This window comes from Megalops cyprinoides, chromosome 11, assembly GCF_013368585.1.
Source record: "Megalops cyprinoides isolate fMegCyp1 chromosome 11, fMegCyp1.pri, whole genome shotgun sequence".
Lineage (NCBI taxonomy): Eukaryota > Metazoa > Chordata > Actinopteri > Elopiformes > Megalopidae > Megalops > Megalops cyprinoides.
In genome coordinates this window covers 33,174,258-33,200,686 of record NC_050593.1, presented here as the reverse complement: position 1 = coordinate 33,200,686, position 26,429 = coordinate 33,174,258, and the positions used below count along the sequence as shown (strand labels likewise).

Below are 26,429 nucleotides of genomic sequence, written 5' to 3'. Positions count from 1 at the left end.
TGCGTCTCCACGGAAGTGGTCACTTTACAGTCTTCTTCCTTGTTCAGGTTTTTGACCGACACAAACTCAGTACTGCCATCTACAGAAAGATGACAAGGCCAACTATAGACGGTTGTAGCACCGTCGGATGGTAGTCATTCATAAACGACGAGACCTTTGCCTGCCGTGCAGACGTCACGATTTAACCGGGACAGTCCTAGTTTTGAGTAGTCTCTCCCTGACAAATACTAAAATGTCCACGTTGTCACGGTAGTTAAAAAATCTGAACGGTCATATTTTCCGAACTTTAAAAGACGCCAGAAAAACCATTAAATCAGTAAAGCTTATTGATTATATTAAATCAATGCGATGCCGTGAGTTTATATTGTACTGTCAACGTTACAGTCTTCAAAGTGCTGCATGATTGCTAGGCTACGTTGTGTCAGTATGGTTACATGCCGATAAAACGTTTTACGTCTTCTTGTTAATGATTAAAAAGTTATGGAAAAATTTGCAGTAATTTCATCCAAGGTATTTTCAGTAGATAGGCTGGGAAATTGTCTTTGAGTAACAGTTCTGAAAAGTAGTAGCCTATGTTGAGTTATGTTGCTTTTAAGGGTCGCGTTACTTCGTAGGATTTCCGTGAGATTGTAGTTCATGATTAACCCAGAAGAGGGCAGGCTATCATTACATTTTGAAAGAAAATGACACCGTTGTGGTCAGGAAGAGCACGGCTGTGTGAAGTATTTATTACTTTCTAAAAGTTAACTATGATTAGTGCTCTTAATTAAACATATCATTTAAACCTGATTGTTTTCAAATCATGTTTCAATCATAAAGCCACAAGCTTCAATGATAAAAGTGACCTAAAGTGCTGGCAGCTGTTCTAACAAACCAGTGTAAGTCCTGACACCAAAGGCTTTCCTTTAAGAATTAACAGTATTGTACTAGGCAAACAGTGACTCATCTAGTGGGTGGACAATGTTTGCCCAAATGTCTTCAGATATTAAGCGATACAGTGCTGTGACCTTTCCCAGACCTTACTATATCTGGATGTTGATTTCTGTGATCAAAAATATAGCACTCAGTCAGCCAATGTGTTTTTGTTCTTTGCAAATAAATGTCTGTTCAATTTCACACACATGTAAGGGTTTAGTATACTATTTCTAATGGTTTGCAGTCTTTCTCCCTCTCTCTCTCTTTTAAACTCAGATGTTGAGAAGAGTGAGTAGCATTTGTGTGATGTGGCAGAGCTCAGTAAAGAAGAACAGGGAGATAAAAGGGAAAAATGCTCAGACTTAGGACTGCTGGCTATGAGACACTCTGCTGCAGCCTGGAAGCATCCAGCAAGATCTCAGAGCATAATCCTCTCAGACTGCTTCTAAACATTCCAGCAAAATTATACACATGGTTGCTTATTCAGTGGTATTTGTGTAAACTTCAGAGGTAGGGGTATGAGAGATAATTTAGGGTTCATGTAACGGAAAATTGTGGACAAGGTTTCCTTGTATGAATGAAACAATAGTTAATTGTATTTGAATGAAACTTTTTCATTTTTCTATAATCCATCAGGGAGTTCACAGGCACTGATAAACGCTTCAGCGCTACTATGGTTAGGTTCTCCACAAACACAGAGATAAAATCAAGCACATCTAGACCAACAAGGACAAAATATGTATCCTGGTTGGGTTAAAAATGCTCTGTACACTATAAAATAAATAAATGAATAACACAGGCTGATAAGAATCAGTGGGTTTTGATGTTATTACTGTTTCGGAGAGATGTAGTACAAAATGGGTTTGTTTCCTTTGTGTTACTGATATAATTTGTCCTGCCCAGCAGGCTCATCTGTGTAACATTCAATATTTTTGTTAAACCACGTTAGTAATCAGTAGTGACATTACATGGTGTGCAACACATCATTCACTTTTGTGAAATGTTCTTTTTAAGGCTTTGGAAAACATTTAAACAGTCCAACAGCAAACATCACTATTACAGCAGTCTCTGCTTTTCTCCCATGCCTTGGTTTGATTTATTTTATTTATTGTTTATGCTGATAAAAACTATTATTTGATTTGGCAACCATGCCAGGGCCAATGCTATTTTGAATGAATGCAAGCCTTGAGTAGATGATGCAATGTTTGATTTGTAGTGTACGGGTCTTTAATTCAAAACAGCGCAATACCACACCAGATGATCATAAAGTTGCTTTTTCCCCACCCCAAAGTCGATGATGGATCGGGCCTTTCCATTTGCTTTTCTTAATGGAAAGTTTGTTTTCTTTTTTTTTTGCGGGATTTCCAGGCCAGTTCACGGAAATGTATCTGAGGAGATATGTGAGCAGGGTCGGGACTGCAGTCATTAGGTTCATACAGCCCCAGAACAAGAGCTGCTCCACCTTCCACTGGGAAGCGAGAGTCATAAATGACACCCTCGGTGGGAGAGACAGACTCGAACACAGAGAGTCACGTCAGGAGAGATCACTCCTTATTGCATTCCTAAAGAGGGACTCATGGTACGTCAGCGCTGATATACATCTTGAAGTGATCTAGTACATACAGGCCCCATACACCACAGGAAAGGAGTGGAGAGAGGGATGGAGAGAAATTGTCAGCACAGGAAAGGGGTGCTGGCAAGGATTTGCTCGACACGAAGTTCAAAATGTGTAAATAGTCCAATTGAAATGACTTGCTTCAATGAGCTGAACATGTTGTCCAAGGTCCGATGTTGCTCACACGGCCTCTTTTTTCTACATGTCCATGTGTGCGTCTGTTTCCCAGACATATTTACAATGTTTGAGAGCAGACAGTGCAAATATGTTTTTGTTGTGGTTTTTCTTGACAGAATGTGAATGAGCTTTGTTAGTTTCATTTCATGTGAAATGTCAAGCACTGAACTGCCCTGTAACAAGAAGCGAATAAATGGCAGTAATATTTCTGAGAAAGAGTTGTTTTTGCCTCTTACAGCTGTTCTACACCTCTGTCATATGATACCTAAGTGCCTCAGTGAAGGTATTTCATACCAGAGAAGTGGTGTCAAATGTTTGCAGTCTGTCCCATACCTCTTCTAGAGATGAAAATGACACCAGTATCAACCCTTTCACTGACTAAAGGTTTATTTAATTCTGGTTAAAAAATTGAAGCAAAATACAAATTAAACTCAATGGCACAGATCCCAAACAGAGCTGTAAAACTTACCAATATCAAATGTGAATACATTAGTGAATACATTTGACAGTAAAGTCTCTCTCTTTGGTATGGGGAAATGCCTTTGTCATTTTAGTAAATACCAAAAAAAACAGATTGAACCACCAAATTTGTTCAGAAGTCCAAACTCTGTTCCAGCCAATTAAGGAAGAAAAAAACAGGACTCTGGCATCAGTCTGATGTAGTTTATTTATTACAACATATTCTGTTCCTCCCTTGTGGAGACGGGGAAATCAACTGGGTAGGAGACACATGTAGGAGTTCCTCATATTTGCCCTTATTGGCTCTGAAAAATAGTTTCCACGTTTATCATGAGAAAGCACATGAAGTTTTACAAGGAAGTAGTGCAGCCAGTTGTCTTAATTGCAAACATATGCCATTTAGAAAAGAACTTTCAGAATATCTGTTTTTGCTGGCTGTATTTTTGCAGTACTAAGTGTATGATTTAGCTTGAAAAAACAACAGCAAAAACAAAGCACTTTGTGCATTGAGACATTCTACTGCGTGGTTTAGTCATATCAGTGAAAGAAATATTATCTTCACACAACCCGACCTGTGGAAATAAATTTGTTTGTGGACAAGGCAATAGATTCTGATTCTTATCAGCCTGAATTATTCACTTGCCATATACACCGATGAGCCAAAACATTATGACTACTCACAGGTGAACCGAATAACGTTGATCATCTCCAAACAAGGGCACATGTCAAGGTCTGGGTTGATTAGATAGTAAGCGAACAATCAGTTCTCGAAGTCAACATGTTGGATGCAGGAGAAATGGGCAGGAATAAAGACCTGAGCGACTTTGACAAGGGCCAAATTGTTATGGCCAGAGGACTGGGTCAGAGCATCTCTGAAACGACAAGGCTTGTGGGGTGCTCCCAGTCAGCAGCGGTGAGTACCTACCAACAGAGGTCCAAGGAGGGAAAAGCCACAAACCAACGATAGGGTGTTGGGCGCCCAAGGCTCATCGATGTGCGAGGGCAACAAAGGCTATCCCATCTGGTCCGAACTGACAGAAAGTCTACTGTGGTACAAGTCACAGAAAATTTTAATGATGGTTACGGGAGGAATGTGTCACAACACACAGTGCATCGCACCCTGTTGTGTATGGGGCTGCTTACCCGCAGACTGGTCAGAGTGCCCATGATGACCCCTGTCCAGCTTTGAAAGTGCCTACAATGGGCACACGAGCGTCGGAACTGGACCATGGAGCAGTTTCTTAGATCACGTGGATGGCCGTGTACGTGTGCACCATTCACCTGGGAAACTGATGGCACCAGGATGCACTATGGGTAGACGACAAGCCGGTGGAGGGAGTGTGATGCTCTGAGCAATGTTCTGCTAGGAAACCCTGGATCCGGCCATTCATGTGGACGTCAATTTGACACGTGCCACCTAACATCGTGCCATCGTTGCAGACCAGGTGCGCCCCTTCATGGCAATGGCAGTGGCCTCTTTCAGCAGGATAATGCTCCCTGCCACACTGCACACTTTGTCCGGGAATGGTTTGAGGAACATGATGTTCAAGGTGTTGCCCTGGCCTCCAAATTCTCCAGATCTCAATCCAATTGAGCATCTGTGGGATGTGCTGGACCGATCCACAGTGGCTCCACCTCGCAACTTACAGGATCTGCTGCCAATGTTTTGGTGCCAGATACCACAGGACACCTTCAGGGGTCTTGTAGAGCCCATTCCTCGGTGGGTTGGCGCTGTTTTGGTGGCACACAGAGGACTAACAGCATATTAGGCAGGTGGTCATAATGTTTTGGCTCATCGGTGTATATATACGTGTGTGTGTGTGTGTGTGTGTGTAATCGATTATATAAAAGTATAATTCAAGTGTGGCAGTATTAAACAAAAAACAAATCTGTACATTTCCACATCACTTTCTTAAATGCAGAGGTAGTGCAACATCAAGCCAGATGAAACAAATGAGTAAGATGCACACCTGCTCAATCCTGATTTCCAGCCTTGATCACTGCACACTGATGCAGTATGTTTTTAAAGTAACACCTATGTGTTTAAAGTGACACCTGTAAACAATTGCATTAGGATTTGCTTGCTTAGTTTTGGACCCGATAAACCCGTGAGGGTATCATGCGGTATTGCCTATGCAGACGTGCATTAGGTCAAACGAGTCATCCATTTGTTTGCCAAGGAAATCCGGTGCAGGTGATATGGGGCAGAAAGTTCTGCCTCTGTTTTGTCCACATAAAAGAGTCCGATATTTGTTAAGCTTTTAAGAGGTGCTCTGGGTGCACTTTTCAGAGGCTTTTAGTTTCTTCCATAGCATAACGGTTGTGTGCACAGGTCATCAGTGACACACTTCCGATCGGACTTTATTTCAGCAGATGTTACCTCCACTTTCGAGTGCAACCATCTTCTTTGTATTTTAATGAATTGCAGAGAAGATGGTGGCTCTTTTGGCACAAATCAAAAGATTGTCCTACCTTGTTTACAATTTATTATAACATTTATATTGAATACAATTAATTAATGTTCTTAGTGTCATATAAGGAAGGAAGTTCATCATGTTGGGTTACAGATTATTCCTTTTGCAATTTGTTTGATTTCAGTGCGTTCTGACCACTAACTGCAGCCTATCTTCTGTACCAAACTGAGTATGAGAGGGCATAAAAGCATCCATAATTGTGTCCCAGTCTGAGATTATCACTTTTATGGATTCACCTCACAGACTCTGCTGATATTTTTGATCTTTAAATCATCCAATATGTGCACATCCCATAAGCTCACCAGCTGGCACCTCGGACATGACGCCAGATATCTGGAATCATGACAAATTATGAGAAAGGGAATATTTTCTGACAGATGAGTTGACCTGAGATCAGGCGCAGTCAAAGGCTGACACTGACATTAACATCTCCCGTCAGTCAGATGAGCCTCGTTTGGCAGCGCACTGTAGTTTTGCTTTCTTACATCAGATTTGACACCTCTGAGGAAAAAACTCCATTTGCGTGACAACCTTGGAAAACTGTTGGTGCCGCACATTGCTGATTTCAGTGGGATGTTTGCATGTATACAACATCTCTACAAGCAGCAACACGTGCCATGAACACCACGAGGGTGGCAGTGTAGCATAGTGGTAAGGAGCAGGACAGGCCCCCCGCTGGGGCGCCGCCATTGTACTCTTGGACTTAACTAGGGTACTTAACCCAGAATTGCCTCAGTAAATATCCAGCTATATGAATGTGCAACATGTAAAAAATTCTAATCTATGTAAGTTTCTCTGGATAAGAGCATCTGCTAAATTACAGTAATGTCATGTGGTGAGTACACCTTCTAAACAAAGGTGCTTGACAGGGCAAGGCTGGTGCCTGATTTTCTGTAAAATCCCAGATGTTTCTCGAGCAAGAATTGCACATAAACCGCATAAGTCCTCAATACATGTGCAGTGCTGCAGGCTACATTTAAAATTGTCATGGAACTAAGAGTAGCTCAACAAAATATATTAAATTTTATCTTTTTGTGGCAGGTAAGAAGCTGCCTTTGAAGAGGTCGTGCCATATGTTATTGGCGGGGCGTTAAGCATGGCCAGTGGGGGTCTCTCGGGAAAAGGTCAGAAAGAAGGAAAGCACACCATAAAAGCAGCCTTGTCTGTTATTCAGTTTAGGCCTATATCTGTCCATCTCTACAGCTGCCTGCTGGATGGGACTCGTGTAGTTGTACACCAAACTATGACCTAAAAAGACAGTGAGTCTGATCAGAAGTGTTATTTTGCCTCTTGGGCTGAGGTGAGATGGGGGCGGGGGGGGGCTGTTCCCAGAGGCCCTCCCAGGGCAGATTTTCCTCGGGGTTACGCAGCGGGAAACTGCGAGATCCACCTTAAAGAAAGAAAGAAAGAAAAAAATCATCGTATGACTCCCAAAGGAAGTGCCTTCTATGTTACTGAAGGACATCTGGAAAGCAAGAGAAGAGGCAGCTGTTCTTGTTAAGTGTGTGTGAGTGCCCCCTGATACTGTATACACAAGCCCATTGAGCAGAGTTCATTGAGAGAAGCTGAAACTGCAGCACCGAGCCATATCGATGCATGTGTGGGTTCATCCCTGGTGAAGTACACTGATAGAAAATGTGTGTGTGTGTGTGTGTGTGTGTGTGTGTGTTTGCGCGTGTGTGTGTGTGCGCGCATGTTTGCATGTGCATGTGTGTGTGTGTGTGTGTGTGTGTGCATGTGTGTGTGTGTGTGTGTGTGTGTGTGTGTGTGTGTGCGTGCATGTGTTTGCATGTGCATGTGCACATGTGTGTGTGCGTGCGTGTGTGTGCATGTGTGTGTGTGTGTGTGTGTGTGTGTGCGTGCATGTGTTTGCATGTGCATGTGCACATGTGTGTGTGTGTGTGTGTGTGTGTGCATGTGTGTGTGTGTGTGTGTGTGTGTGTGCGTGCATGTGTTTGCATGTGCATGTGCACATGTGTGTGTGTGCGTGCGTGTGTGTGCGTGCTGCATTTCCACTTTCCCTTTAAACATAAACTGTTATAATGTATCCAATGTTTAATCTAAAGCAGATTGTATGGAATTCTTTAAACCTTCACTGCAGAAAAGTTCTTAACTTGCAGCATCTGGTTTTTTTTTTTTTCTGCTGTCTATAGATACCCTTACAGCTGGACTGTTAGCTGGCAGCAAGGAGCAAGGTCTTCCAGCCTATGCCTTCCATGGAGCCCCACAAATATAAGAAAAGCTGACAGCGTGTGGAAAATTTCAGTGGTGAATCCTCCCTCAGCATTTCTCAGAAGCTGATATCATCATCTACAGCACTGAGGCTCAGGTCCTCAGACTCATAATCAGAAGTTTCCAGTCCTGGTTGGATTACTGCTGTTGTACTTGTGAGTAATTTACTACATTTAGCCAAAGTGCTTCAGTAAATTTCCCACTATCTAAATGGGTAATGTAACTAATGAGAGGGCATGACTAAAACAGTTCAATTCCTGGCCATCTTCACTCAGGAAAAGAAGAGGTTAATTTGTCTGTCAATGTCAGTTCCAGATATGTCACTCTCTGTTAAATTTCCCTTAAACCAAACATAAGGCATATTCCATGACTGTGCAATGCCGAAAAGTTCTAAGTGGTCACTAAGTGGTATTTTAAACTTTTAAGCTGTTCTCTTAAAAGTAGGTCACATTTCAACATCACAAACAAAAGAAAAATTCAATTATACAAATAATAATTGTAAGTATGCCTCTTTATAATATTTCCTAAAGTATCCTTTTCACCACATGCATTGGCAAGAGTTTGAAGCCATTATTACAGGAAATTCACTCTGTCATCATATCTAAATGGGTCCACAGAGTTTCCTTCTTCATATGTGGAAAATATGTAACCCAAAGTAAAAAAAGGCACATAGGATGATAATTTCCTATTGCTAGGCTGAGTATGTCTTCTATGGAAGACTTCACATCATTTCAAGCCTGATCGCGGAGTCTAATGCTAACCTTAAAGTGGAGTGAGGGTGGTTTTCAGTTCAACTGTTATGTGCTATACAAAAACTTCCAGTGACAACCAAGTGACATTGCATCTCTTCCTGCATCGCACGTCAGCGTATCGACTGTCACCGGTTTATAGGTAGGCTGAACGTGAGGAGAATCTCCGCGGAGCGCGCTTTTGACAGGTTTCTCGTCAAAGCCAGCCCTTCCAGCTCTCCTGGCCTGCCGTTGACGGTGCTCTCCAGTCACAGGCAGAATTCCCATCAGTGTAGCATATGCTGTTTGTCGAAATGCCTGGCCGTTTTTTTTTCTCCTTTTTTTTTTCGGTTTCCAGGCCACACTGCTGCTCAAGTCATCAGCGTGTGGCTGATGGAATCCACATGAGAGGCCTTGTCAGCGTGACAGGCGGAAGATTGAGGGTTCCACCGCGCAAGTTTATCGCCCCCTGGGGGGGCGCTTGGAATGCCCCACTTAAACACGCTCCGTAAACCTGCCCGCACATCACTCCGACACACACACACCGCCGCCCAGGTTCGAGGAAACGGCCCCCCGGTGGCATGTTAATGGCATAAGGATGGCAGACAGTTTCGCCAAGGAACTCCAACAGCTTCTGCCCCCTGTGACCAAAATTGTTCTGACGACATTTAAAAGATTGACCACCCTATTGAATACCCCTATCCCTACCCTCTCTGAAAAATGACAGTTACACACATTTACATTATTAGCATTTAGCAGAGCAACTTACATTTTTTTACATGTTACCCATTTATACAGCTGGATATTTACTGAGGCAATTCTGGGTTAAGTACTTTGCCCAAGGGCACAGCAGCAGTGCCCCAGCGGGGAATTGGACCAGAGACCTTTCAGTTACGAGTCTAGCGCCTTGCCACTGTGCTACACTGCTGCCTTATATAATGTCTGCTCAACTTTAATTCTTTACATGCACATTTTGTAATTGGTAGTACTTTGGTTTGTCAAAATTCACAGTAACGCTCTGTAAGGAAACGCCCTGTTTGGTCTCTAAGATGCAAGTAAGCTACTAGCTGGAGGTAAGACCTCGAAGCACCCAGATGTATGACAGCTGCCAAAACACAGAAAACCTCAACCAGAGACAGGTCTTAACACAGGCAGATATGTTGCTCTCTGTTTTAACAGGTCATGTGACCACATTTACACTAAAAAAACAACTCTCAATTGCCTTTGACAGTCTAAAGTGTTCCACACGAGTGTACAGACTTCTCCCTGGCTATGTCGCCTCCCATAGAGGCATGCACAGCCAAGGAAATGGGAAGGGAACAGCCCTGTATGTGAAGGCGCTCCAAGCCTTGGTCTGGACGTGGGCCCAAGGGCACATCCTGATAGAGGTTATTTGGAAGTCCAGAGTTGCTGGACCCGAAATATCTACCTCATCTACCACCCTCATTCCGTTCCCTGCAGTCTCATAATTTTGCTCCCCCCTCTATCTCTGTGTCTTCCTGTCCCTCCCTTGTGTTTTTAATACCCTGCTCACCCTGCCAGACTGTTTTCAGTTGTTCCACTTCAGGCCCTGGCCTCCATACAATTGTAAACCTCCTCACCTCTCTCTGGGGTTTGTAGGAGGCAGTAACCTGACTGGATCAAAACACAGCACGGACTGAATATACGTTTTGTTTGGCTACGTTTAACAACAACGCAAACACAATGTTCCACAGAGAGCTGCAGCCCTGCTCTGTCCTCTGACACCTCTGCCATTGTGGTTTTTTTTTTTTACGTTGGTGGAGAGAGTGCCTGTCAATAGCGCCAGGTGCAAAGAAGCGGTTTGTCCACACGATGTCCGTTACGGTGCCATGAAACAGGTGGCCTTACGTGAGCACGGAGACTTAAAGTGAACAGAATTTGTGGCTGTGTGGTTGAGTTTGGTGTAAACATCATGCAGGCTGGTGTAGCCTTTTCCTCCAGCACTGAAAACAGAATACAGATAATACAGCAATGTTTGCACTGACATACTGACACTTATTAAATGTGATGGTCACATGATCAGTAAAAATGTCTACAATTTGTCCATGTTTTTATGAAATATGTAAAAGCTTTTTGTCATTTAACACCATACAGGCCTTGACAGAATGATTTATCAGGTGGAAATGTACTTTTTATGGAATTCTAACGACATAAGTGATAAATATTTTGTTAAAACAAGTATAATAAACATTGTACTGACTCTGAAACATTGACTCTGAAAACTCATTCCCACAGTGGCAGATTACAGAAATTAATTCAAATTAAAGCAAATATATCATTATATTTATTTATATATCATATATTTTTTCTTTACTGAGTAGTTGCCCCAGTATGGAAGACATTGGTCACATTATGTGTTTGACAAGCTGGAATGTGAACTTTCAAATACTATATTACTATTATGATAGTAGTAGTCTATCATTCCAAGTGAGACTTTATTTTCCATTTGAGTTTTTTTTCTTTCATTTGTTTTTTTTTTCAAACAGAGAAAGGGAGATTTTGACATATTCCACACTGGTGTTGTCTTCTTTTGCTGCACCAAGTCACTGAAGAGGGTTCAAATACAAGGGGGTAGACTGTTACCTGATACTATCCTGTGACCAATGAGATTCTCATGCATGAATTCTCAGAAAACTGCTCTGGATCACATACCGTTCCAACATTACTCCTGGAGTTTTACTTTCTTTTTTTATATATATATATAGTATCCTCTTGTTATACATCACTGCAGCTGTGCAGTCTGAGAACTTGTACATGCAGTTATTAAGGAAACCATGTTAGAAAGTTGTTTTTATTAATTTTCCCCAAAGCCACATCGAGACTTTGGAACATTCCATTGCCTTCAGACTTTCATAACAATGTGTTCATAACAACAACTTTAATCATTGCCTTCATCATTCACAAAACACATCTGCAGAGTAGGTTAATGACTGCAAAGACCGCCTCAGCCTAAACACTCCAGCAAACTCCAGTAGCATTCTGAAAAAGAAAACGCCAAACTGCAGCATTATGCCTTTTCACTGACTTTTCAAATCATCTGTTACAAGCTGGATCGACAGGAGGAAAACGTCCTTCTATGTTTTATTCTGTTTTATCATCTTAGTGGAGCTGATGGCATATAGCAGAAGACTGTAGTTATACTTAAGCCAGAAACCGGGAGTTTCAAGATAAACTGCTAACCGAATCCGCTGAGCGGGCTCAAAGGGTCAATGCAGAAGAATATGAGAAGATTTTAATTAGCCATACAATATATCCATGTTAGGTTAACTAAAATCTTGGCAGAGACCACCAAATATTCTGTTTGATCTATTGTTGGTTTTATCATGTTCTACCAGATACCAAGTGGTTAAATAAAAGTTACATTAGATTACTTTTGCCCTAGAAATTATACGATCAACGGGTCAGCAAAGACTCGAAAAGAAACCACAAATATACAAACAGGATGTGGATTTTCAGAAACCATTAAACACTGCCTGCATGACAGACTTTAATTCAAACCACAGGTAACGAAATAAGAGTCGTGGATGACCTTTGTATTCGCAAGGCTGTAGAGAGGAGCCTTTACTGTTCGCCGGTACTACTGAATCACAGCGTTAGTCCACAATGCCGGACGACTGACGACGGACGCTTTTTCTACACGTACACTGATACTTCGGAGGAGTACAAATAAACTCAGTGAACTGCAATCTGTGCGAATTAAAACACAATTTAGAGATAAATTATTAGTTACAACTAATAGTTACTACACATAATGTTCTGTTGCTGACCATCAACAGGTCGTTGCTAATCATCAACAGATCGTTTAAAATATTTTTTTTCTTCTTCGTATGGTTATGGTTTATTCGCGATGTTTTAACTCTGCAAAGTTAGTTGCTCGATTTGTAGGATTATTGTCTGGGGGTTTCCAGTCACCACGATTCTTTCCTGTTGTTGTAAACCGCAACCGCACGCATGCATGAACAGGCGAAATCCAAAGGAAATACTTTCAAGTAAACTCGTCCGTTATTTTAGTGGTTTCTATTAAGAAAAATTGGATTGTAAGAGAAAGATTTGTAATGATATTCATACTCAGTTTCTAAGATTTCGACAATGTCTGATTCTGTTTCAGCACTTGAATCTCGCAATTAGTTTAAAAGTGTTGTTTCAACGCCAGTAATCAGCAGATAAATTTTGCTTACTATCAAATGGATGACTGTGATGTGTGGTCACTAAAAAAGCCTCCTCCTGAAATCTTTACGAATCAATCATCCCCAGAAAGTTTGTGAGCTGCGAATTTTTAGAGGGGATCTCTGTCGCTAGTAGGCGAGAGATGCCCAAGTTCCCTGCATTCTGAAGTTCAATGGTCCCGCAGAGAAAAGACAGTTTAACTAGAAGAACTTTAATCCGACGGAATTCGATGCCGCCCTTTAAGAAAAGAAGTTAAGACATAATGTTTAACGGGGATTCCAGCAGCCCATAGCGTTATTTCCGATGTTAGTTTTCTGACCACGGAGGGAAGGAATCTTCAGCCGCTTAAACGTCCGCAAGTCTTGGGATTCTTCTAACCCAGAACTGCTCTTCTCATCTGTGAATACCGATCGTCACCGGTACAAAATATGCTGGTCAGTAACTGCCGTCCATGCCTTAGTTTGAACTGATAAATCGCTGTGTTGAAATGTCTGAAACATTTTAATTTGTATGAAGGTCATGTGCATGGTTTGGATCCTAATTTAATGCGCACAAACTAACACTATGATATTAGCCTACGCTTAACATCTGCAAGTAATAATACATTTGTTGACGACGTTCACAGATGTATTTAGACTATACCTTTTCTACATTTCTGAAACGAGTTTATACCTGTTTCACAAATGCCTTTAATATTGAAAAAGGGTACAGTATGTCTTGCGGTAGTTAATGTTACAGTATTATAATTTTTACCCTGACCTTTACAGAAGCATTGTGGCAGGGTGATACTGGGTGTGGTAGGGGCGGCTGTCGTCATGACGTTAATAGCCGTCCCTACGGTGATCTATTTAAACGGTGAGTTTTCCCCATTTATCCCTTTCTTAAATGACGTAAAACATGTGACAATGTATTTAAATGTTGTTGTACCTGTTACTTATTGTTGTACTTGTTGATTATTAACCAAGTACAAGACCTGGGTTGTTTAAGGACTAATTTGAGTTAATTGTTCAGTGAGACAAGACCTATTTAGCATAAAATTTACATAATGGTGCAACTGAAGCCACAGTATAACCAATTACATGTTTGCCCTCCTGAAGGGTTTTTAACCTAAAAGAAACAAGTAGGGTGGGGTAGCACTGTGTGAAAAACATAGAAATCTGGACAGAGATTTCAAGTAACCTGCTTTGATGTTGGACAGTAATGAAGCCTTCAGCATCTCAATGCAACTTTTTTGTGTACCTCCCTAATGCAAATACTCCACTTTTTGGAAATTGTCAGATTGCAGTACATTTGTTTAGTAGATGGTCTCATCCATAACATCATAACATCCATCCTTAGCTTAAAATTTATAATTGTCAATTTATACAGCTGGATGGGGCAGTTTGGGTTAAGAACCTTGTCAAGTCAGAAAGTTTTGGCTTAGCTGGTTCTGTTCCTTACCACTGCACCACCCTGCTCCCTTATACAACTTGCTTTAGGTTTAAGTCTTTCAACTGCTGGAACTCTGGACAAAAATTGTGTGAAAGAGGACATTCCTTGGAAAATATTTAGTTTAATGTTAAAAGAAAGCAGCCTAAAAAAAAAATTAGATGCTAAAGGATTACCAGCTTGCGGGGTCAAATCAGAATGGATGCTTTTCAGAACCAGTTAACTAGCTAATATCTTACCTTCTGCCTCAAACGATTATAGCAACCTAGCATAGCTACAGTACAATTGTGAGGTATTTCTTAAGTGTAAATTTAAGAAAGGGAGGGTGTACACAGTGTTAACAAGGAGCACATGGGCTGACTAAGTCATGATGAAGAAAAATGATGAGTCATACACTTGTTTGCCTTTCAATATACAAAGTATTTAGAACAAAAACATAGTGGCTTCTATTAGTGGTGAGTTGGTTTCTTATGCATTTTATATCAGGGATTGAAAAATGGTTGGTTTCTGAATGTAGTTTATTTTTATAAGAATTGTGCATAAGAACAGTAGCTTACCACTCTCCCTAACCCATAGTAATAATTTGACCCCACCATTTGCTTCCAGTTTTTGCTTGAGATTATTTGAACAGTAGCTGTCACTTATGAAGTGATTTTCAGAGAATCTGTATTTATGACATTATTTTATCTGTAGCGCTACCAAAACTCACAGTCTTCAGTGCATAATTCAATTCTATGTTAGGCTAGAATCTTATAACATCCAGCAACCAGCCAACTCAGTTTTAAGTCCTGTCTTTGAAGTGTCTTTGTCGGTTTTGTGAACTTCAATAAGTCTTTGATGGTCAGATAGCAAATAAACTATTATAAAATATCTTGATGAATTGATTCAGTAAGCAGTTTTTTAATAAATATGCTGGCTTGCTTTAGCCTCTTTTGCCACTGCACATATTACTGTATATGGTCCAAATAGGCAAATACATAGACACTGAAAATAAGTTTTCACTTTTTATCTTACCATTTCCAAAGACAAAGGAGGTGCTGCCTGGAAGACCTTCACACTTGGTGACTACTTCAATGACACAATTAGGTATAGGTCATATAATCTGCGATGGATATCAGGTAATTTACATGATTAACTATCTTTTATTTTATATTTTAGCCCTTGTTTAATGTATAATATGCATCCTATGTATTGGCATTGCACTTAAATCATTTCTCTGGACCTAACATTTGTTTTATCCTCTTATAGACTACGAATACCTTCATAAAACAAGAGAAGGCGCCGTGATCCTTCACAATGTTGAAACAAGGAACACCTCTGAATTTTTGACCAAAAATACATTTGCAAGTCGTTCTTTTCTTAAGATATAGCATTGTGCATTTTATTTTTAAAATCAGTTTGTGACATTCCCATGCCATGTGTCTAAATAAATGTTTATGCTGTAGGCTCAAGTGGATGCCTCTGACTACTTATTGTCGGGCGATCGGAAATATGTGTGCTTCGAGAGCAATTACTCGAAGGTAATGCATTTTCAGTGCTTTTTCAGTCAGTGATTATTGCGCTGTTTTATACAATGTGTATTCCCGTGCTTGAATTGTGTTTGATCCTGTCTCTACAGATATGGAGGCATTCATACACTGCTTCGTACTCTATCTATGACGTTGAAAGCGCGTAAGTCCTTTCACTTTGTCCAGCAATTTCCACCAGTCTAACACACACTGTAGTGCATTTACATACAGGTATCATGTTATTAAACAGACTCAATGCTTCTCTGTTTTTCAGTAAAGTGCAGATAGCTTTGTGACAGAGGCACAGAGGTTAATATGGTAGAAGAGTGGGTGTAAATCACTTGAATTTATGTGCACTGATTTGCAAGTTTACAATGCCGTTTTACATTAAGTCACAAGCTAATAAAATAAGGCACGATGACCATGTAGAAACAGAACGAACATCTCATTGATAGCCAAATCTTCTGCATGCGAGCAAAGCCTGTTTGTTTTTTCCTTGTTCTAGGAGTTTCATTACACCATCACACATCCCACAAACAGTACATTATTTATCATGGGGTCCAACTGGAAACAAACTGGTAAGTAGACAACTAAGATCAGACGATTAATAAGCACTGGGCTGAGATTATCAGTTTTGTGAAAATCAATTTGCCCAACTGAGACAAAGAAAATATACATAACTCCTTATAAAAAGCTTTGAATTCTTTGGAAACAGTGACCAGAAAGGATTTTTTTTGAGCTCTCTTTGATGCACAATAACTCATAACTTCCTTGAATTATAAATACTGAGCATACTGGATTTAGAAATACTGTGTGAAATGTGCTGTATATAGACACTATCCGTTATAAAGCATACAGCGTTGAACTCTAGCAAGCACTCTTACAATAAAATAAAATTCACAATTGAATATATTCATTTAGCTGTAATTTAATTTGAGTTTGAATATTAGCTAATCATGAGGTGATTAACTCTGACATCACTTACAGAGCTCATGTTCACCTTCCTGCAGGCCTTTGTTTGGAATTATAATGTTTATTTGAAACTGAATGCCACTGCAGAAGCTATCCAAGTAACGACAAATGGAAAAGAGAATCAGATCCTCAATGGCATGCCTGACTGGGTCTATGAGGGTGAGTGACAGATGGCAGAATCTGGGATATTTATTTTGAAACATAATGGGGGATTTTAGCCTGTAATGAACAGTTTATGTTTCTTTATAAGGATCTTTTCCACACATTATTAAACATTATGAACTGTGTTTCCTGATACAGTGAGTACGTAACACAAGAAATGGACAATAGTCTATGCCAGATCAATTTGCAAAAAATATTTTTGATGATTTCCTTTGTTAATTTGTCATAGTATTTTGATAATGGCTTTGACCTGTTATGGTAACATTGAATTTTCTCATCATTTTTAGAGGAAATGTTTGCATCAAATGAAGCTATTTGGTGGTCACCAAGTGGAAAGTTTTTGGCTTACATTCAGATTAATGACACATTGGTCCACACAATTGAATATTCCTGGTATGGATCAGGACAATACCCCAAAACTGTCACTGTTCCATATCCTAAGGTAGGATATTTTTGGAATAATTTCTGAAGTTAGACTAAGACCCATGTTTTAAGTAGAAGTGTATTCAACTCTGGATCTTCAAATCCCAGGTGCAAAATTACTTCAGCTTCCCTCAGAAAATGAAGATGTATTAGTTACAAAAATCAAGATCTACTAAGAAAACAAGTAATATTGATTATACTGATAAGTCCTGATACTGAGAAACAGCAAAGGAAATACTATGTGTTTGTCTTGTTTCTGTTCTGATTTAAAGAGTGATGTACAAAACATTTTGGGGGTTATCTATATGGCTTATGTGAGATGATTTTTTGGCTGTAATAGGCTTTACATATTTTTTGTTTGTTTTTTTTTCAATAATTTCATAATCAGTTTGCATGATGCTCTCTCTTCCAGGCTGGCTCAACAATTCCTGTAGCAAAGCTGTTTGTTGTTGATACAGAAAACACATCGATGATCACAGAGATTGTAGTTCCAACATCAGTAGGGGAAAGGTACAGTAAAAGATACTTCTTATTAGATGTATAGATAGTGCTACAGCATGTCACAATAATCTATGGTTTTATAAGTCAAAATGTAATTATATGGCATTTTGCAGTATTCTCTATCAGTATATGTACTGGAAGAGACATTAATTGTAATATACAAATGGTATAAAAAAAAAAAAAACTGCACCTGACAAATGTTGCAGTAAGTGTTGTTGCAGCAAGTGTTGCTTTTTTCTCGTAGTGACCACTACCTGTGTACAGTGATCTGGGTTACAGATGAACGTGTCGCGGTTCAGTGGCAGAAGAGGAAGCAGAACCACGTTCTCTTACAGATCTATGATTTCGATGGACACCAGTGGAATGAGATCACAGTATGTGTCACGAATCCTTTCTCTTCAGGCACTTTGATTTCTTTTTAGTAAAGGATGAGGGTACCATAGAAGTGTAAATTGATAAGAACTGTTTGTTTATAGATAGATTAAAGTGAATGTGTATCTAAAAACGTAAACAGTTTTGCCGGTTGCTCATGTGAAAGATGCGAGCTTAAAGCTGAATGTCATGAAATGCTTTGTGAACCTGAGGATAAATTCCACCGTTTTCTTGTTCACAGAGCCATGAGGAGAAGAGTGAAACAGGTTGGGTCGGACACGTACGTTTCTTTCAAACCAAAACACCACAACACTGACTGCAGAACAGATGGACCATGGGATACTACCGCACACACAGCTATAACAATGATCCCAATTCAGTATAGCATGCACTGATGAGTTACTCAGTGAATTAAATATTATTGCGTGAGATTATGCATCTGCTGTTTATATCAGAAAGATGTCAGTTGTTCTGTAACGTGAAACGTTGTGTTAATCTTTTATCACGTTTTTGTTTTTCAGTATTCACCACTATATCCTTTCTTTGCTGCAGACAAGATGAGTTTTTACAAAGTAATGAGTGACTCAAACGGATATAAGCACATCCATTATGTGAAAGATGTAAGTGTTTTTTATGGACACGTCTGTAGGTTATTAGGCTGTTTTTTATGGTTGAGACCCATTTTAAAGAGCGCCTGAGAGAAACTCAGAAGGTGTTAATCATTTGTAGGGTGTAGCGACGCCCATCACCTCGGGATCATGGGAGGTGATCTACATTTCCAAGCTGACACCTGATGCCATGTAAGTAGACAGGCGTGAACGCACGGGGGCGGAGAGCTGAGAGCGACAGATGACAGCGTACATGCTGATTGATAAAAATCTTCACAATACAGCTTGATAAGCACTGTCTTCCGAGTATGGCTGCAGCAGTTTGTGAATGCATTCAAGTTTTATTAGTTTCCTGCTCTCTGAGCCACTGGGCAGCAGCATTTTTTGAGGCAGGCTGTGTTATTGTGCCTTAATAATAAGACTAAGAAGAAAGTCATGCTCTGGCATGGAGTTTATTGACAGCAGTTGTAGACACTCTGCACCTACATGATAATATGATAAGATGCTTCATTCCTTTTCGGTCTTCTACATTGCTAACACTGCTAACAAAGCCTCACTGGCTGAGAGACATCCTTGCCACGGGTTCCATACCATAATGTAAAGTTTTTTCTTTCAACAGATACTATGTAAGCAATGAGTACCATCAGCATCCTGGACAGAGAAACCTCTACAAGTAAAGCTATCCTTCATTCTGTGAAAGACTTATTATGACTTCAAGGCTGTAATGGCCGAATGTAAATAACAACAGAGATTTGCCAGCGGACTGTGTCATAGCTTCCTGTCAGATGTCCCTGGTTTTTATTTATAGGCTAATCTGAAATCATAATCAATTTTACAGTCTTGAAAAAACAGGTAATGATATTACATAGGGAAACTATTCACCAGGTGCTTCTAATTATTAGCTATCCATATTGTCTCTATTATCATAGCTGTCTCTTCTCCCTGATGAAGTCTGATATCTGTACTGCAACTGTTATACTTTAGTTGCATTTTAAAGATTTAAAATGCGGCGAAGAGGCAGTATTTCCTCTGGTGTGAGACTGTCTCCCTGTGCATCAGGATCAGGATTCTACAGGGAGGAAGCCATTCCTCTCAGCTGTGCCTCACCTGTAACCTGCACGGAGACAGGTGTCAGTACAGCTCAGCCTATTTCAGCAGAAACGCCAGCTACTTCCGAATGGACTGCTATGGTCAGTTACCCAATTGGAAATAAACACACACTGAAATAACCATGATGCAAGATAATTCTGTGAAGAAAAAATTGACCTTATCCTCAACTAGTGACACCTGTGATCATTCATTGGTGCGGCACACGGCACAAATCCGACACATGTGCTATATGTGTCTTTTAACAGGGCCTGGATTTCCTTTGTACACACTTAGGGACAATAGAGGCTCTGGCTCAGGTATGCAGATAAAAAATATAATTCCTACATCAAAAGTTGAAATTGTCAGCATGAAATTGATAGCAATGATAACCGGTTAGATTTAGTTAGATGCGCTTTTACAATGGAAAAAAAAAATCATTATACGTATATGTTATAAAATGTAATAATGTAAAATACATTTAATGTAATAAAATGGAGATTTTAGATGAAGGGTTGAGCTGATGTATGTTTCATTGTGATTAATAATATGTGTATTGTTGTCCAATTGATTAATTTAAGAGATCCAGATTCTTGAGGACAACCAAAAGCTGCAAAACATTCTGGCAGAATTCCACATGCCAACTATGCGTCGTGGCACCATCAAGCTGGAGGGACTTGGTAAGACTTACGGTGGTAAATTAAAATGAGTGATGTAACTCCCACTGAACATCATGTTGCCTGTTTATAACTGATTCACGCTGTGCTTTCTTACAGACCTCTGGTATCAGATGATGTTACCTCCTCAGTTTGATGAATCAAAAAAATACCCACTTCTAATTGACGTGTGAGTCGTATGTACCTTAATGGTCCTGCTTTTGGTATTGATTGGAAAAATTACAGTAGAGTTCATGTGTCCTGCATTGGTTTTATGATGTGATGTGATATATGATATGATATGATATTGTGTGATATGATATAAAAATTTGATTTCACATGCATTTGATGATCCTGCATTAGTCACCATTTACAGGTCAATTTTGTAATGTACCAATTCATTTATCTTTTCATAGATATGCCGGGCCCTGTAGCCAAAAGGTGGATTATCGCTTCAGGCTGAACTGGGCCACATACCTCGCCAGCACAGAGAAGGTTATTGTCGCCAGCTTGGATGGAAGGGGAAGTGGTTACCAAGGTGATAAGATAATGCACGCACTCTATCGACGCCTGGGAACATATGAGGTGGAAGATCAGATATCAGCTGTAAGGTGAGGTGCATCGCCATAGACCTAACATAATGGCCGTTAACAATACGGTTATATAAGGGCCAACGAGCAATCAAAAGGCTCTCTATTACCTCCTAAGTGCAAATGTATGGAACTCAGGGAGAGTGAGAGAGTGGTCCACAGCAAAAGTTTGTTGCTCGAACGCGTAAGTCAGTGGCTTTGATGTTGTACTCGGAAGTGGTATTCTGACGTCAAAAGGGACACAATCCGTAAAGCCAGGCACTAAAAATAGATCTATGGCGGGAAACTGGGTTTACCATCCACCTGACCTTCTTCCCATTTGTCTATTTTAAGCCCATTTATGGATTTAGTTTCTCGGATGCAGCTTCAGTTGTCAGTTCATCATGTTTTCAAAGTTTTGTACAGGTGATGCAAACAAAGGTGACTTTTTTTTTTTACTGTGTTGTCAAATGTCAGAACTCGCACATATATGCCCAACAAAAAAACTTTCTCCCTAGAAAATTCATCGACATGGGCTTTGTTGACAAGAAAAGAATAGCTATTTGGGGTTGGGTGAGTAAGAATATTTTGTTTTCTCTAAATAGCTGTAGAATATTTGTTTTCAATAAATAATAAGGAGCTTATTGTGCAATAAATCTAACATTGTTACAATGATTTATTTTATAGTCCTATGGCGGTTATGTTACATCCATGGCCCTGGGTGCCGGGACTGGACTTTTCAAGTGTGGAATAGCAGTTGCCCCTGTAGCTAAGTGGGAATATTATGGTATGTAAATTATGCCAGACAACAGTACATATAGATTTGTGATTCCTTATGTTTAATCTTTGTAGGGAGTTTGATTCCATCAAAGCTAAAAGTGTTTAAATGAAGCACAGAAATGTTAATCAGTTCTTTTTTCATTTGGTCATTCAGATGCTGTCTACACTGAACGCTATATGGGCAAACCTGTGGATAATGCAGAATCATACATTGTAAGTCCAGTGTAATTATCATAGTATAATGCCATTTTGTGTGTTTTTAAAAATTTACTATGAACAGTCAATTGTCATATTAAAACGAGATGAGTGGAATTTTCAAAGTTGCTGATTGAAACAAATTAGATTTAATTCCCTCCTGAACAATTTTGCACTGAGAACATGAGCATGGAGCATTACCATATTAAATTTCTCAGTTCATCCAATGAGCTGCATATTTCACTGAGATCACCATGTGTTAAAGCAGTTATAGTGGACTGTCACTGTTTGTTTCATAGAATTCCACTGTTACTAGTAGAGCCAAGAATTTCAGATCTGTGGAATATCTTCTGGTTCATGGAACAGCAGATGGTAAGTGTTCCTGTTCTATACATTACCCACAATGCAATATCACTGCAGCATAAACCAGTTTGATAGTGTGGACGTGTGGACTCAGAATATTACAGTTTTGCTTATGTGTGTCTATGTGCATTAGAACCATGTATGGTTCTTACATTTAAAATCAATACAGACCTTTGTTATAGTTTCTTTCTTTCATTTCAGATAATGTCCATTTCCAGCAAGCTGCACAGATTTCCAAAGCTCTTGTTGAAGAGCAAGTGGACTTTGAAGCAATGGTAAATATCCATGTAACACAGTGTATACACTGTATGGGACAGCAATGTGGTGTTGCGGTAAGCAGCAGGGCTCGTAACCAAAAGGTTGCAGGTTCGATTCCCTGCTGGGGCACTGCTGTTGTACCCTTGGGCAGGGTACTTAACCCACAATTGCTTCAGTAAATATCCCACTGTATAAATGGATAAAATTGTAACGTACTGCATGTAAGTCACTCTGGATAAGAGCGTCTGCTAAATGACAATAATGCAATGTAATGTATCCCAGTGACTGTACTGTGTACTGCCTTAAATGCACACCAAGGACACAAGTCAACAGCATCTTACAGGTTCTTTCTATATGAACTTACCACTGAAATTCACATTCAAGTCTATGTGTTATTCTCACCAGTGTGAAGGGGGGAGGGGGGGTCACACATTTGAGGAATGATCTTTTGGACCAGTTCCTGTTTGGCCTCTTCCCCCTGCCTCCTCTCTGGGAGGTGGCCTCAACTGTGACACTTTGGTGACATCACCAAGCGATACTCTGTACACCCACACCTACTCCCAGCCTAATTTATCAATGTGTTTTCACGTCCATTGAGACGTCCTTTGGCTGAGCACGGCTCAGTGAGTTACCATGTTTTGTCATCAGTCCCATCAGATAAACTGAAAAATTGGTAACTGGCTAACATTAACTGCCAAGGTATAGTTTACATCTATTGTTGGCAAGTAAAGTTATCCATAGGCCTTGCTATATAGCTATGTGGTCTGCCATGTAGGCAATATGTATAAAGCATCCAGCATGTTTTTGACTGGGGTTGGGTTACAGATGTTTGAGCTGTTTCGATCTGTAATACAGAGAGTTATGAGTCATCAGCTTAATTAATTGTCTCACTGTGAGGTCATCACATTAGTAGGCTAGATGTAGCCAGCCCCCTCCCCTCGGGCTGAATAACCCCCTATGGTGGCAGGTCATGACAGTATTGTAGACGCCAAGTTCTTGGGGAGGGGAATTGGGAGTGATCCTTGACAAAAACCTGATGGTTCTGTAATATTTTTGTTTAACCAAAGTCTCTTTTCGTCCGTATTCCAGTGGTACGCAGACAAGGACCATGGCCTGGGGGGGGCAGCCTTCCACCATGTCTTTACCCACATGAGCCACTTCCTCCAGAAGTGCTTCGCCAAAACTGAATAGAACCGCATCCAGACCACCCCTGAAATCCACTGCCATCCTGATCAATCGATGCTCTTCGTGTCCCATGTGAAACCATGTACATGTGGTCTGTTTACAGCTAAGACAGATTTCCTGTGTTTGAAACATTGAACAATTTGCACAAGGAAGTCTGATGTTGAAGGTCTGGTATTGCACTCATAGTATTTGCGACTTATAGTATTTCCATTAGGGTGAAATGTGGTGACTTTTTTATATAAAACGGATGTTGTGCTATAGTAAGTGTTTGCTTGCTTATTATTTGTATCAAATTCTTGTGATAAACTGCAAATGTGCAGCAACCCATACTTACCCAAAACCCTTGCATGTTTTTTTGGAAATTTTGGAAATGTTTCTTTGTTGAAATTACAAAATACATACCTTCCAGGTCTGTCTTGAAATGAGATTTCTACCTAAAAGGCATTGCCTGGTCAATGACAGTTAAAATAAAAAAGATGTTCCAGTGTGTGTTCAAAAATACAATAAAATGAGATGACGTTCACTTTTGTGTTGGTGCTGATTCATTCATATCCTGTGCACATTTAGTAGGAGTTACTGAACATCTTCTAACCTTTTACAAAACTGTAATCAAATAAACAGGGAAAGACTACAGGAGCATACTCAGAGACAAAGGTCATTAATATCCAGATCTTCATGTTCTAATTTTGCCACCAGCACAGCAAAAGATGAATAGTGTCACAAACCTGTCATTCATGACTGATTTATTCCAAGGCATACATTTCACAGCATTATGCTTTTAGCTACTAATAATCTTGTTCGTAGATTAGCTGACTGTGAAAATACCATCAAAAATGCTTATCATCAAAGATAAAATTTCACAAAATGCCATTAGGCAACCACTAAAAAATGTAATTTTGGCTGATGAAAAACATCTTGTTTTCCTGCACAACAGATAGAGTACAAAATAACACATACAACACATACTTCAATACTTCATACTTCAACACACTATATAACAGGGTTAAAGAGGAGGGTAAGATATGAAAATATACAGGTGCAAACATTTAGATACAAGATAAATTCCTATAATTGTATGCAGAGGGAGACAGGTATGTACATAATGTTTAACAATAGTATGTACTTTGATTGTAGATACTAAATTGTACTAAATTACCAGTGGTGTGAAAAATGTTTTGTTGTTTTTTAATTTTGTTTGCTTTTGGTCTTTACAATTAGTAATTTTTACATACTTAACTGCATTCCAGTGCTTTGCATTGGTATAATTTCAAACTGAATAGTTTTTCATCTGGACCATAGTCTGACACAGGAATTGGAAAAAATATAACATGCCTGTTGTTAAATATTTTTTCCAAGTAATTCTTTAGCCAGCAATTGCACTTCGGTTACTCATAAGTCACTGAACAGCATTGGTTCAGAGCAAAATTGTTTATAGAGAATTCATATTAATTCTATTCAGTTCTATTCTGTTCATTAATTCTATTCATTAAATCAATTCTATTCTATTCATATTCATAAAAAGGTGCATCATAGGTGACAACAAAAGTAGCATGAAATTATACAAATAACGTCAAATGTAATGTTCTACAGAATCGATATGTCGCAATGAACAGCTTTTAGTCTATTATGTTACTCTCAAGAATCACTTCGGGTCCCACTTCACTCAGTTGTGAAATGATGCGGCTCTCTGGCTTGTGTTTGATGTTCAGTGGAAAAACACGGCATGATGGTGTTATATCGTAAATGTTGTCTTAATAAGATGGAAGAGATAGTGATTCAGCTTCCTGACGAGAGCAAAAGAACGGGATTAGACAGGACACAGTAGCTCTCTATTATTTTTTCCCCTTTATTTGACCGGATGACATCCTGTTTGATTTCTACACCTAAGTGACAGCCCTTATCTCCTCGGGACATTGCCACATCTCCTTTAAACAAAGATAAACTGCAAATTTATCCAGGGCATTGAGACAAACCCTGTCTAATGGATTGAGAGTAACAGATGAGCTAAATAATCTGTGAGGAGCCTGCCACCTGGGCAGACTGTCATCACACTCCAGTATATAAGGTTCCGCAGACCAGGGAGAGACCATGAAGCAACTCCAGGGAGCCAGACGAGAGAAGCCACCAGAGGAACGCCCACAGACAGAACTTCTCCTTCACACCGCGAAACAGACACAGAGGTGAGATGCACGGACGCCTCCTCCACTCATTCACACCACAGCTGAAAAAAATTTTTTTTTACCTCCCAGGTTACGTTTGCGGTTACGATGAGGGGTAGTGGGGAGTTTATTTAAGGTTCACGGTAATGCCACTGGAACTTTTCCTTGAGCGGCTTGTGAGGGACAGATTTTTATATTTGTTTCATCGGCATGGTATGAGTGTAAGCATCTTTGCTCTTCTCTGTTGGAAGAAGCATTTACATTTATTCATTTAGCATATGCCTTTATCCAAAGCAACTTACAACAGGGGGGGAGTGTAACACAGCTCTGCAACAGAACAAAAAAGCATGATCGAAGAAATGCCTTTCTGATTTTGGTGCCCGTTTTCTGTCTGTCAAATTCCGCCAGGTCACACA

General features: G+C 39.9%; 1 protein-coding gene across 1 annotated transcript; it reads left to right on the top strand.

Moving 5' to 3' along the window:
* The first annotated feature begins 12,671 nt into the window (after positions 1-12,671).
* On the top strand, positions 12,672-23,917 carry LOC118785790 (fibroblast activation protein, alpha). Its single transcript, XM_036540726.1, has 26 exons — positions 12,672-13,222; positions 13,556-13,643; positions 15,242-15,334; positions 15,465-15,559; positions 15,662-15,736; positions 15,835-15,887; positions 16,230-16,302; positions 16,735-16,855; positions 17,146-17,300; positions 17,694-17,791; positions 18,027-18,156; positions 18,396-18,434; positions 18,676-18,774; positions 18,884-18,954; positions 19,382-19,435; positions 19,822-19,952; positions 20,118-20,168; positions 20,430-20,528; positions 20,625-20,694; positions 20,921-21,115; positions 21,592-21,646; positions 21,761-21,860; positions 22,008-22,066; positions 22,348-22,420; positions 22,613-22,686; positions 23,759-23,917. The coding sequence occupies exons 1-26, from the start codon at positions 13,217-13,219 to the stop codon at positions 23,858-23,860; spliced, it is 2,259 nt and encodes a 752-aa protein (XP_036396619.1). The 5' UTR covers positions 12,672-13,216; the 3' UTR covers positions 23,861-23,917.
* The last annotated feature ends 2,512 nt before the right edge of the window (positions 23,918-26,429 follow it).

What these genes read in the sequence shown, in the direction of transcription:
- LOC118785790 (XM_036540726.1), top strand. An exon ending in ACATCCATTATGTGAAAGAT is followed by an intron (nt 18,775 to 18,883) that starts GTAAGTGTTTTT and finishes AATCATTTGTAG; the next exon opens with GGTGTAGCGACGCCCATCAC. An exon ending in GGACAGAGAAACCTCTACAA is followed by an intron (nt 19,436 to 19,821) that starts GTAAAGCTATCC and finishes CCTGTGCATCAG; the next exon opens with GATCAGGATTCTACAGGGAG.